This window comes from Hetaerina americana, unplaced genomic scaffold (assembly GCF_022747635.1).
Source record: "Hetaerina americana unplaced genomic scaffold, ioHetAmer1.1.p SCAF_3, whole genome shotgun sequence".
In the NCBI taxonomy this organism is placed as follows: domain Eukaryota; kingdom Metazoa; phylum Arthropoda; class Insecta; order Odonata; family Calopterygidae; genus Hetaerina; species Hetaerina americana.
The window spans coordinates 46,116,471-46,130,637 of NW_027286874.1; the positions used below are offsets into that span (position 1 = coordinate 46,116,471).

At 35.9% G+C, this 14,167-nt stretch overlaps 1 protein-coding gene across 1 annotated transcript in view; it reads right to left on the minus strand.

Moving 5' to 3' along the window:
• The window catches only part of LOC139690582 (uncharacterized), a 59,642-nt gene extending 45,893 nt beyond the window's left edge, over nucleotides 1–13,749 (minus strand). Inside the window, exon 1 of the mRNA XM_071588061.1 lies at nucleotides 13,558–13,749. Coding sequence (XP_071444162.1) covers nucleotides 13,558–13,630 — 73 coding nt within the window. The 5' untranslated portion in view covers nucleotides 13,631–13,749. The remainder of the gene's footprint in view (nucleotides 1–13,557) is intronic.
• Between the last annotated feature and the right edge of the window lie 418 nt (nucleotides 13,750–14,167).

Here is a 14,167-nt window from a genome sequence, read left to right on the forward strand (position 1 = left end):
TACAAATTTTTATGTTTTCAGAATTTCATGGGCGAAAAGTTCACACGAATAACTATTTCATGAAAGCGAGCTACAGTAGATGCATTTAAATTACACGTTGAATCCATATTACTTGAAGAAACTAAGTCAGCTGGTGTCGCCAGAGTAATTTGAAGGCTGCAGTCTGGAACACAAAACCACCGAGTACAAACTTTCATATCCCGCACTTTTACCAAACCATTACGATGAACGAAGTAACTATCTATGCTATACATAGTAACTTTACGATCGTTGATTGAATGAATGAACACTCTTTCGAAGTAACTAGTACAGATCAGTTATTACTTTTTTTCAACATTTCGAATAAGCACATGAAACGACCAAACAGTCGTAACAAAGAAATGCTTTCATTAACGTCTCTGCAAACTGTGAAGTTATCAAATTCTCTCTTCGTGAAAAAACTCCATTTTAAGTTTTTCGAACGAGAGCTTGTTGAACCCATCGCTATGTCAGCCACTTGCTTCCCATGCAAGGTAATGGAGGGGAGATAAAAAACCGAGAGGTCTAGAAAAGCTGGCAACTAAGAGAGATGATCTGGTATGACGTCACTCTCAACTTTAAAAAATCAAGGATTTAGAAAAAAAATGGGGAGTATAGGTGATACGTGAGGGTGACCCAAGTGGTCGCCGCGCTTGCGACATTAGCGGATGTTAACTATACCCTTTTTCTCAACTTATGGCGGCTGGCCTTGAATGCGCCGGTGTAGCTTCCAATTTTCCAGCCAATCATAAAAGAGAACCATGGAATGCATTTGAGGGGGAACTCGGGTCTCTCTCCAACTACTTTAAGTTCACCGCAGTCCCTTGTTGCCTGCGTTGTCAAATTTACAACTTTTGTCATATCTTCCCGACGACCAACGTTAATGCATTTGTTCACAAAATCTGACAACGCTGTTCGGTTCCTAGGAATTTTGTCGGAGCGTGTGAGGTGGAAAGGGAACCGCCTCTCATTGGATAGTCGCTCTGTGACGTCCACCAGCCATGAGTTGCGAAAAAGGAGTTCTACCTTCTTCCCCACTCCCTGCAAACCTCATGCTGCAATTCATACAGCAGAGTTAAAAGGATATGGGGATTTTTGAATAGAAATACATAAATATGAATAATATTTTCATTTATTTCAACTTCCATATACCATAGAGGAGCAACAGCTATTAAACAACTGAAGTTTAAAAACAATATGTTTAACACATGTGAACACAACTGATATTGAAACTAAGACACCTGGAAGATTTCAATAACACCATAATATCATAGCTAAAGACAGAAACAACCGTTTGACATTGATTGTGTACAAATGAAACAAACTGCTTAAACAGTTAGTGGTCATAAATGATAAATAAACTATAAAAGCTGTATCTCATTCCAAATCACAAGATAAATTTAAAAATTCAAAAAGGCTCCTTAAAATAGTGATCTTAAACAAATAATAATTGCAATAGGTAACCAGGAAATAAATTGCAATAAGCACCAGAGAAATCATTATGAAGAGCAGACAGGATTTCCATGAAAAATATTCCCAGGCCACTAGATGTTGTCTATCTATGCTAAATGTTTAATAAGTTTGTCATTCAGATATGAATCAATAATTTGGTATCATATGTTAACATTATGTACCGTAACAGTACAAATATAGAACCAAATATGGAAAGGTGATAATCATTCGTGATTCATGATATCATGACAATTCTTTGGCAAAATATGCTCCTGAGGTGTGCCTGTTTAACTGATTTGAAGGATAAAGAGAAATATTAATGAATCTGATTCATGGAAGTGTTGATACTTTCTGTGTATTTCATGACTGTGCACTTTTTTAAGTTCAATTCTAATGCTACGTGTCACACCAGCAACACCAGCATGGAATAGCATTTAGGTCATCTGATAAAGCTGCGTGTCCTCAGGATCATGATTATCAGAGTAAATAACTGAATCGTCGGCAAATTAACATCTTAATAGTGACTACGGAGTCAAGTAAAACAAGGAACAAAAGACGTCCAGTAACACTTCACTGGGGAACACCTGAAGTGACTTCTACTGCATTTGCACAAATCCCATCTATAATTACCCTTTGTACCTGACCATTCAAAGAGTCTTTAATCTAACACAGGATATTTTTATCTATGCTATATGCTTCTAGTTTTGTGGGTAGTTTAACATGAGGTACATTGTTGAACGCTTTCTTAAATCTAGAAAAACTGCATCCACTGGAACATTGCCCTCTCCTGAAATAAGGATATTATGAACAAAAAGTGCAAGTTGTGTCTTGCAGGATCTACCCTTTTGGAAACTGGGTTGATTTTTTATCAATAACTTCTAACTATCGATCACGAGATGCCTTGTGATTAAACTAGCAACTGTACACTGTATTCCATGACCTTGCACTAAACATATAGGAGGGAAATAGGTCAGTAAATGCACGGTTCCTCCTTGACTCCATTTTTAAATATTGTTGCTATGCTAGCTGTTTTCCAATTTCTGGGAACCTTGTACTCTACTACCAACTTCTAAAATATGATTTCTAGATATGGTGCCATATCCGACACTAGTTTCTCAAATACATGAGTGGGTATTTGATTTGGCCCGGAGGATTTATTAGCTTTAATATTATTCAACAAACATTTTATTTCATCATATGTGATTTCAATTTTGGGCATTGGTTGGCAGGAAAGATTTGTTTAGCCATTGGAGACATTCAGTAAGACATTGGTGAAGACACTGAAAGAAGTAATTTAATAAGTTAGCCTTTTCCAAACTGCTGATTACTATTCCGCCTTTATCATTTTTGAGTGTATTAACTGTTGACTTATTTCCCTGAATCTCTTTGACATATGACTAAAATGCTTTCAGATTCACTTTTAAATTTTCCACCAATCTTTTCCTTTTGAATTTGCTAAATGCTTCACAAAATCCCTTCTTGGCACATGCCCAAGATATCTTGTAATCATAAGTGATATCATTCCTTTGTTGCTAGAGATAACATTCTCAAAGTTTTCATCTTGGTGTGGCATAGCTTTTGATGTCACAATGCTTTTTTAACATCCTCTTTGCACTATTGAGGTTTCATATTATCTTTTATAAATTTAATGGGAATGAACTTTTAATGCTCACCGTGTAATAACAAGGAATTCAGTTCACGTGCCCTCAGTATTTCAGTGATTACTATCTTCCTTAAAATTTGCACATTGACTGTAGCATGCATTTTAGGCCAATATAATCACCTTCTTAACACAAGTGAATTTTTCTTTTAGGCTTCTTATTTCTTATCCATTATATTGAAAACAGCATTTACCGCCCAGTGGTCACTAACCCCTTTTATAGTTTCTATAGTTAAAGACTTTTTGGGTATATTCTTGGCTAAAAAATCAAGAATATTATTACCCCTAGTTGATGAAGTGACAGGTGGATACAAGGAATTCAACATTAAAAAAATCAGTAGCAATTCCCAGGTATTTTTGTCATTACCCCCTTTCTTAAAACTAAATGTGCTCCAATCATTAGATAGGACATTAAAATTACCATCAATTATTATATCGCGATCATTGTATTGGGATAATAAACCTTTGATTTTCTGTCCTAATTCTAGTATTGAATTATATTTGCCGTCCGGCGGTCTGCAAAATGCACATACATAAATTGTTTTGGATTAAGGACTTTTGATTGGGCACCAAATGCTTTTGAAACCATTAGCCGGAATTATCTAAGCCCTGCTGATGTAAGAATTATTAACTGCGTTTCGCCTCTATTTGCTCTGCCATTTCTGTAAACGAAAAGGATTTTGGGAAAATTTCACTGCTGGTAATATACGTTGATAACGAGCTTTCCTTCCCAATAATTATACGGGCCTGTTAAAAAATATCGCGAATTTTGAATTTTCTGGGGTTACGCACATTTGATTTTCGATTTGTTTTGTGGCGTTATGCTGGTACTTCTGTCTCTCACTTATGCCGAAAAGTTCGGCCATTTTAAATGGTCATTTAATTGTTGACAGCTGTTTTGCTTGGACGTGTTTTGGCTTGTCTTCGATTTTTGCCTGTTCTAAACAATGGATCAAAGAACCTGTATCAAATACTGTGTCAAAAACGAAAATAAGGGCGCGGACGCATTCCGAATTTTGCCTGGGGCATATGGAGAAGCTACCTTGGACCGAAGCCACGTTTTTCGGTGGTACAAAATGTTATCAGAGGGCCGAGAAGATGCGAACGAAGAATACCGTGCCGGACGCCCGAGCACATCAACAACAGACGAAAACATTGATAAAGTGAAGAAAATAGTATTGACCAATCGTCGAATCACCGTTAGAGATGTTGCTGAGGACCTTAATATATCGATTGGCTCGTGCCATTCGATTTTTACCAATGATTTGGGTATGACATGGGTAGCCGCGAAATTCGTACCTAAATTGTTCAATTTTTGTACGCAAAAAAGAGCAACGCATTAACATTCCTATTGAGGTGTTGGACTCCGCCCGCGACGACCCAAATTTGCTCCAGAGGGCCATAACTGGTGACGAATCATGGGTGTATGGTTATGACGTGGAAACTAAAGCTCAATCATCCCTGTGGATGCTGCAGCACGAGCCAAGACCGAAAAGAGCGCGACTAGTTTGGTCGAATGTGAAAGTTTTGCTTACAGTTTTCTTCGATTGGCGGGGCGTGGTGCATCATGAGTTCTTGCCACAGGGTAGACGGGTAAATAAGGAATATTACCTGCAAGTTATGCGCAATTGGCGCGAAGCAATCCGCCACAAACGCCCGGATTTGTGAAAGAACAAAATTTGGCTTTTGCACCATGAAAACGCCCCTGCTCACACATCGTTACTTGTGCGCGAATTTTTGGCCAAAAGCAACGCACTAATGATGTTGCAGTCACCGTATTCCCTAGATCTGTCCCCAAGTGACGTTTTCTTGTTCCCGAAACTGAAGAGGCCCATGAAAGGACGACGCTACGCTAAGATCAACGAATAAAGACTGCATCGAAGGAGGAGTTTACCAAGATCACAAAAAATAATTTTTTGATATGCTTCGATGATTGGAAAAAACGTTGGCACAAGGGTATAATATCTAATGGGGATTACTTTGAAGGGGACAAAATAGATATTCAGGAATAAATAAATAATTTTTGAAAAAAAAAGTCGCGATACTTTTTGAACAGACCTCGTATCTGCGCCTGAGCTTTGAATTAGGTCATGATATTCTGCGACTACTTTGGGTTCTAACTGAATATCGATTGCTTTTAAACAAGTTAAGATATCTCTGCATTTTTCCGAGAAGAAATCTCGCAATTCTGTAATGGCATCTAGAAGATGTTTTGTTTTTGGCTACGAATCTAGAGGAGGAAACAAATTAATTTTCTGACAGGAGGTGAAATGCAAGAAGTTGCATTATAACATTCACACCTACAGAACTCATTGCCCATGCATTGTCAAACAATCGACGTGAGAAACAATTTAATCTAACAACCATTAACATTTTTTTGTGAGCAGAATAATTATGTCGTAAGTATAAGCATGCTGTTAAGAAATGAAAAATAGGTTCTACTTTCTTCAATAATTACATATAGTTCAGAAATTGTTGCAGTCGCTACGTAATGCTATTGCTGTGTACTTTAAGCCAAATGCTGGCTCACTTAAATTATTTATTTATAAACAATATGAAATTATTAAATTTCTTCAAGTCTTAGTAGTGTTAATAATTATAAAGACCCAGCAGGTAGACAATCATTAAAATGTTGTTATAAAAATATTTATTTCACAGTTTGAATATCTGACAAGGAAACTTAGATATCAAAGTTACTGAAAAGGCTTTATAGTGGTCAATATAAATTTATTTATATCAATTTGTAAGATATATATTCTCCAGTGCTATCAGGTATTCAATCAAACGTTTTCCAGTGACTTTCATGTCAAATACTGTGGTAATAAATTGACATGAAACTACCACAAAAATATGATCAGTTAGTAGTGGATCAATGGCTTGTAGTGAGCATGCTAGAGAATTTTCAGTACTTTTGAAGTTTTTGTACTAGCTAGCAAAATACCTTCAATGCTTACAGAAAATTACTGGTATCATTTCTAAATCTTCCCCATACTTCTGAGAATGGCATTCGTGCCTTCTGGCCCTAAATAGGAATATTGTTAAGTGATGAGCAATTATTTCTTTCATTGCCATTTAGATATGGCTCCATTGATACATAATGAAATAAGAAAAATTTCTGCACTTTTTTAAAAAGAGGGACTCACAGGTGTATCCACACCACTTACACTGGTCTTGGAATTGTAGCAATACAATCCATAGTATTTCTTCTTTCCTCTTCTTGACCCCCAGGATGTTTACGTTTTTTAATGAAACATTTTTTATAATATTAATATCTAAATGTTTTCAAATGAGAACCACTCACTTTATTTATGAGAACATAATTTACCCATTCCCTACCCAAGACTACAACCTTGAGGTTGTGGAAGGGCTAGTGAGTTCTGGTGACCCCTGGATCTCAGCTGGTGGGAGCAATTGCTTCTGGTAGGGTCAACCATGACATAGATAGTTGAAAGGGTAGGAGCCAGATGAAATGTAGTCCTTGCAGCATCTGTTCTTCAGTAAGGTGGCTGAAAAGCATCTGAACCCAGCAAGGTGGCAATTTGAGTGATATTGGCAATCTGGGTGATGGTGTCATGTTAAAAACACTATTGAGGACAACAACTGGAAACCAAATCAATCAAATATCCCATGCTACAACAATGGACAGAGATCAGATTCGGGTCATCATAACTATAGGATTCTGCCCCCTGGGCCATGTGCTGGGCCTGCCAGAGGGAGAGGCATGACTTCTGACGTCACCATCTCACGAAACCAATTCAAAGCAAAATCAACAGCATCAGCACAGAAGACACAAAAGAGGACCGAACCAGCTATAATAAGGACTTGAATGCCAGGATGTTGAGAAAAAGGAAATTTAAATTTTAAAGAAGGAGAAGGATAGAGGAAATATAGATTTTTCAGGGTTGTGTGATGTGAGATGGAAACATTATAGGGATTACTGGAGCAATAGATACAGAGTAATATACAGTGGAGGGGAAGTGCGCAAACAAGGAAGCAAAAAACAATGAACAAAAACAAACGTAAAAGCATGATTAACACTGAGCAAGCAAAAGATAGAATATTATTAGTTTATTAGTAGTAGTAAAAATGTTGGACCAATAAACTGGGTCATTGTTTAGGTCTATATGCTACCAGGCAAACCTAGGGAGGAAGAAGTTAACAGGTTACCTGTATATGGTCAATTGGAAGAAATAGTTGTGGGCGTTCCTAGAGGGAAACATTTGATAACATCGGATTGGATTGTGATAATAGGCAATGGAAGGGAGAAAACATTTAGAAAGAATCAAAAAGACTGGCTTTCCACAGGAAAGAATTTATCAATATCGACTAGTTATGCCACACTGTAGCATCATCTGGACTGATTCTTCTTTTGCGCTTTATAAATGGATATTCATAAGGTAATGGCATCAAATGTCTATCAAAAGAGAAGATGAAGATGGTAGTCAGGTAGGGGACTTCAGCTTAGAAATAGGGAATGTTCACAAGTAGAAAGCAATAAGAGTTCTGCAAGAGACAGGGCCAAATCATAAAAAAAACACTTGGTTTAAAAATCACAACAGGTGAAGGTGTACATGGAAAATGCCTGGGGATTAAGAAAGATATCAGTTAGACTATATTATGGCTAGGCACAGATTTAGGAAGTGCATGATTAATGCACACAGTTTTCTGGAAGCAGATGTGGATTCAGATGATAATTTAGTAAAATTGTGACATCTGATTCAAAAAGTGTAACGTCAGATTCAAGAGGATTAAACAAGGAAGATGGTTGAGGAAATGGAATGCAGAAGCCATAACCAGGATGATATAAAAGGAGTATAAGCAGGCTGTAGAGAAAAATAAATGAGAGAGAGATAGGTACAATAGAAGAAAAATGGGGACAAATAAAAAAGGATTACAAAAGTCATAAACCAAACTAAAAGAACAAAGGAAAAGGACAACTAAACCATGGATTACAGACAGAATTATTATAAAAATAGAGAAGGAAATGCAAGAATACATGCAGGGGGCTTGGTAGAATTAAGCACAAAGAGTTAACTAATAAACTCAGGTGAGAAACTAATAGGGAAAAAGAAACATGGTGGAAGATACAAGGATATGGATGAAATCATACAGGCTTTTTGAGACCAAGCTTAGCTTGCTGAGTCAGTGAGACAGTAATAGGATGAGAGCCAATGTACTTAAAGGTTATATCTTTTCCAGAGAGGAAATATAAATTATATATTAAAATAGATACTAATAAACTAGAGCACATTGAACAGTTTACCTACCTCAAGAGGCATTTTGGACCAAAATGGTCAAAGTAGTAGAGACTTAAGGAGAAGAATTGCATTAGGCAAAGAAGCTTTTCCATGGAGATGGGAGTTGATTACTGGGACTTTGAGTAAAGATGTTAAGAAAAGCCATGTCAAAATCTTGATAAGGAGCATGGTTTTGTGCAGTGCAAAAATATGGTCATTGAAGCAGGATAATAGGCATAGATTAGAGGGTTTTGAAATGTGGATGTGGAAAAGGATGGAAAAGGTGAAGTGGACTGAAAGGATAAAGAGAAAGTGTTAGGCATGGTGGGGTAGGAGAGGGGATTGTTGGGAGAAATTAAAGGAGGCACAAAATATGGATGCAGAGCCTTTATGAATGACAATGTGATGTTGAAGATGTAATAAGAGGGAAAAAATTGGGCAAACAATGAAAGGGAAGACATAGGATAGGCATATTGGACAGAATGATGAAGGAATAGGAGGAAAGAATTATGTGGAATTGAAGAGGGACTTGCTGTAGTGTTGGACGTGAAATTGTGTCCGGTAAGAAAAGGCAAGGAAATGTACAGTGGTGCTTTTACATAATGCTTCCATCCAAAACCTACTTTAACAGTAGAATAACAAAAATAATAATAATTTACCCATTTTAAAGACTTGTACATCTATAATTTTTTCAGATAAATATTCAAAATCCTTTTCCCAATACAAAAATCAGATATATACATTCTTTTAAACTTTCACCAGTTGTACAGGAAAATATAATAATTTAATACTTGAATCATTTTTTTTTTAATATCTCCGGCAACAGGGCACTAGCTGGAATGGAATATTCAGAAACACGGACTCCAGTGTAAGTCAAGTTTATCAAGCAATCTGGAGAATAATAGCTAACTTCCTTCCTTGCACCCTATACCTACCCAAACCCTACATTTTTTTCTCCTTCACATTTTGAATTCCATTTCATTCTAATGTAAACATTTTCTCCTAGGTGTATATTATCTCTGCAAAATATAACCATAATAGAATATGGAACTGTTAACAGAGAAAACTACAAGTTAATCTCTTTGAAGAGCGAGGCAGCAAGATAGGTTTAAGAATGTCAACAGCAAAAACTGAATGTTTTGCTAACAAAATGGCTCTAAAAAGTTTACTAGCATGACATGACTTTGGTCTAAAATAGAGGGAGTTAAAACATTCAAACGCAAAGAGAAATGATACAAGAATATTAATTCAGATAAATCTGCCATCAAAGAAAGGATTAAATAAATTCAAAGAGTATACAGTACAATTAAAAATATTTTTGACCAAAAGTTCATGTCTAAGAATTCAAAAATAAATCATAATATCTACAGTAGTGATGCCAGAATGCCTGATACTGATTGATAATGCCGATAAGTTAGAAAAACTAAAATCATTAGAAGAATACAATGACCACTAAAAACTATAGAAGCATGGAAATTAAGAAGTAATGATGAAATCTAACAAAATAAAATATAATGGTAACAAAGAAAAGGCGGAGGTTTTTTTGGGTATTTGTACACAATGGTTAACAAATGGCTTCTTTAAAATTTTTTTGGAAAAGAAGACAAGTTGGTAACATGAAGTAAAGAAAAACCTAGAAAGAAACCACATAATAAAAGACAACACCACAAAAATAAAGACTAAGGGACAAAGTGTTGAAATTGGATGGATTCTAAGGTAGAAGAGAGGAAAAAGAACAAGCCCACTCCAATCCACAAAAGGAATAGAGAAGCAGAGTGAATAGATGAAAGAATGCTATAGGAAAAGAAAACAACAAAGGAGAAGGAATTGAAATTGGCACATGGTCCCTGGATGGTCCTATAAAAGAGTATTTAAAATGTCAAAATACAGTATTCAAACCAAGCATTTTGGCATTTATTCAATTCTGAAGATATTCATCAGTCATAGGTAGAAACTAAAAGTTAATTAGATTTTAAAATAAGACCATATTCAAATGGGTTTAACAAGAGTTAAAAGGGTTAAACCAGAGAGTGGAAGATCCACGAAGTGACCAATTTGAATAATGCAGGGCATACATGGTGCCTAAAATGCGTAACGATTGTGACAAAAGTGTAAACAATAAGTTTTATACGATGATTACAAGGAAACTACAATGTACTGGGACAATGTGAGTTGACAATGACTACAGTGTCAGAATACCATGCCTACAATATCAAGGCACCATTTATCAACAGTGAGAGGACACAGGTGCCAGGCTTCTCTCTTGTAAGCACTAACCCAAAAATATGAATACGATAGAGATAATTTAGTTCCTCTAACTCAGAACCACTTATTAACTTGTACAGATAATGGACCATTTTGCCTCAAGACGCCATGCATAGGGCATTAAGGTTACACAAACAGAACCTAATCATAATGATTAACTGCAGGCTGACGCAGTCTGCATACATGGCTAACTTCATGCTGAGAATATGCAGCTAAATCAAGAACCTAATCTTCAATGAACTGTGGGCCAGAGTAAAATATATTCAAGATTTTACTCAATGTTGCACCCTGGAGTTCCACAAGTCTCAAGACAATAGAATTACATACTTGATATAAACTGACTTATATCAAAACAAAACTGATTTGATAATTGCCAATTACTATTAATTAAGCCCAATGCAGCAGTTCTTCAATGCAATTACAAATCTGCAATCGACTGAGAAGGAATGTCATTGCCATGGAAATTATTTCTTCAATGCGCATTTCCTGAATTGAAACCTTTCAAGACCCATTACAAGAAGAAGAGAGATAAATGAAAAAGTGCAGAAACAAGATGGAAAGGGAAAGAACCCCTTGAACAAAAGTAAGTGCTCATAAATTGATGGATCTTGGTGCATGACCAATTGAATGAAATAATTTTTGTAATGAAATTCTCTTATTAACACTCAAACGTGAAAATATTATATAATGAAATAAAATCGTTTTCACAATTAATTAAAATAGCATCTAAAGATCAATTAAACTGTACATGAATGCATTTTACACAATTTAAGTATTTTTGAACAGCCTAAAACTCTGTACACGAATGTGTACTTCATGTGTGCATTGCACTTTGTGCACATTTTCATATAATCAACACAGTGCCATAAAAATGTACACGGTGCAAGTAGGGGTTCTCTGTTTGAGCATAGTTTTTTTTAAAGGGTAAATATGTATGTTTTCAACAGACTGGGAATCGAACTTATTATGTTCCACCAGCAGTACTTTTGCTGATTCTAATTTGGATGCATCCCATATTTAGTAGCTAACCTGAGTTTATCCCATATTTTTCCTAATCCTATTCTACGTATGCATATTAAATACCTCTTGATGTAGAAGCAGTGTTAAGCAGAATATAACAACGGCAAATTGTGCAATAGGGCTCATTTTGTGCATGTGTATACACTAAATGGGATGCATGGAAAAGGTAGCTACCTAAATGTACGTACTAACTTTAATTAAAGGAAATAATTTTTTCAAGTTTGACATTGGGTGGTAAAAAATTCTGCTTCCTTTGCCGTTACAAATTGAAAAATAATGTACCTATACTATGATTATGGTGCACCTACACCGTGCTTTAAGTGTACCTACTCCGTTTTTCCTATATTCATACACCATGCTTATAATGAAACTAAACTGTGACGAATCACTTTTTTATCCCACTGTGGATACAGTGGAATAAACAGTGAACGTACAATTACTTCTTGTTTATTTACAGTGTACATACAATTTTCTCTCGCTATGTTAACACTTTCTTCACATTGTGCATCACTTTTTAAAATCAACACAGTGAACTAATTGCACAAAATACTACTGCATGGACACTGTGCTTTAAGTGTTCTGAGCATTACCCCCACAGTATCTGTTAGTTTATTTTTTCATTATTTATTTAATACATATACCATTGTTTTCATGCATGCATACACATGTGCACATTAACATAAATCCTGTTGTATTTCAGGAACCTGATGAAAGTGCGGGGGAACTGAACTTTTTCAGCCTTTACATCATCATCTACACCAAAGGCTACATAGTGTTCAATTATTCGTTTTTTAGTTAACTGGTGTACGATGTAAACAAACCGCAAGAAGTCAACATACCGTCTCAATTTACAACTCAGTGAAAGACCTTTTTTCCAATATATTCAATTCAAATTTATAAAGTAAATGCATTACATCTAGGCTGTTTAGGTTAATATTTTAACAAATGATATGGTAAAATTTGGTTAATCGATTTGTATTGAATCCACAGCATTGAGCAACTTTAAAATGAAAAATCAATCATAGTTTTTGGAAAATTTTTGATTAACGATCAACCAGTTTTTAGCAACTATTATATTCACAATCACGATTTTGGTCGCGTTTTCGCTGCAGAGAAATAATAGAATGCGGAATAGCAAAAGAATGATGCTCGTGTTATTGCTTGCTCAACTTTTTACCACCCAATTTGCTTAACAGGTTCACCGACAATCATATGGAATCGAACTTTTGATTCCATTATTGATTTAAACACTTGTGTACCGATGGGTTTGAAATAGCCCGATGAAAATAATTCCAGACGGAGATTACTTACAGACATGATACTAAAATGTCATTCGCAAACAATATTTTGGATTGATTTTTAGAATCTAGGACTCTTTACAGAAAGTAAGGGGGGTTTCTTTCGAAAGCACAGGTCGGTCCAGCCAACATCCATACAACCAAAATCCAGTGCAGTTACAGCTATTTCAAATACTCCACAGACAGCCCAATCTTTATAGATCAGATACAGCCCAGTTTCCAGCTCAGTTACATTAAATATTACATTCCAATATAAATATACATGAACCAATAGGAAGGCCAGTTAGGTCACTGAAGAAAATTATGATATCGCTCTTATTGCATGCCATTATAAATAAGTCTGAACTCGAAGAACTCAAAATGCCAATTCCATACACCAATTTAATAAGTAGCATATCAAAACATTCATTGCGTAGAAGTGTTTTGCTTCAGAAGCAAACACTAATAAATGTACATAATCGTCAGTTGAAAAAAAGATATTAAGCAACATACCACATGCCACAGTTGTGATTCCCTCACACCCACTATCGCCGCTAAAACATGTGAGAAACTAAAGAATAACAATGAAATAGATATATGATTGCCTGTGGCTAATGGCTGTACTTACCAGATCTGCTCTCCTCAGATACCCTTAAGCTGTCATGAGCACTGGAGACAAGTGATTCTTGCGAATGCTTCATGCTGCCAGTCTACGAAACGAACACACACAAGGTTTTACTAACTTCAAATGTCATTTTCATCGATGTACAACAACGTCAAATCGACACGGGACGAGACCGACGACACAGACACCTTTCGTCGTCTCCGACACTGTTGCCAGTGAAATCACGCTCTACGACTGACTGCAAGAGATGTACCCCTGTTTTCTTTATTTTTGTTATGTCTTGGGTTAGTGATGTCATTAATTTTCAACCTAACATATTCACTCTCCTCCAATGGCAGAGCGCAAAAGTAGAGCCTCATTGCCAAACCTCACGCATATTCTTAACAAATGACTCTGTAGCTCTCTAGTGAGCGCATTTGATTTCAGAGAAGTTTTGCTAAGTGTCATTATAAGATAAATAATAAAAAAATTCATATGGTGATACATCTTACTTTTTAAAATAAAACGTTTGGTGTTATTGAACTTAATGTCTGTGCACATAATAACCAATTAGAAATACCCTGGATAGCGGGTCGCAAAGAGGTAGTGTAAAGTTATATATTGATGAAGGTGT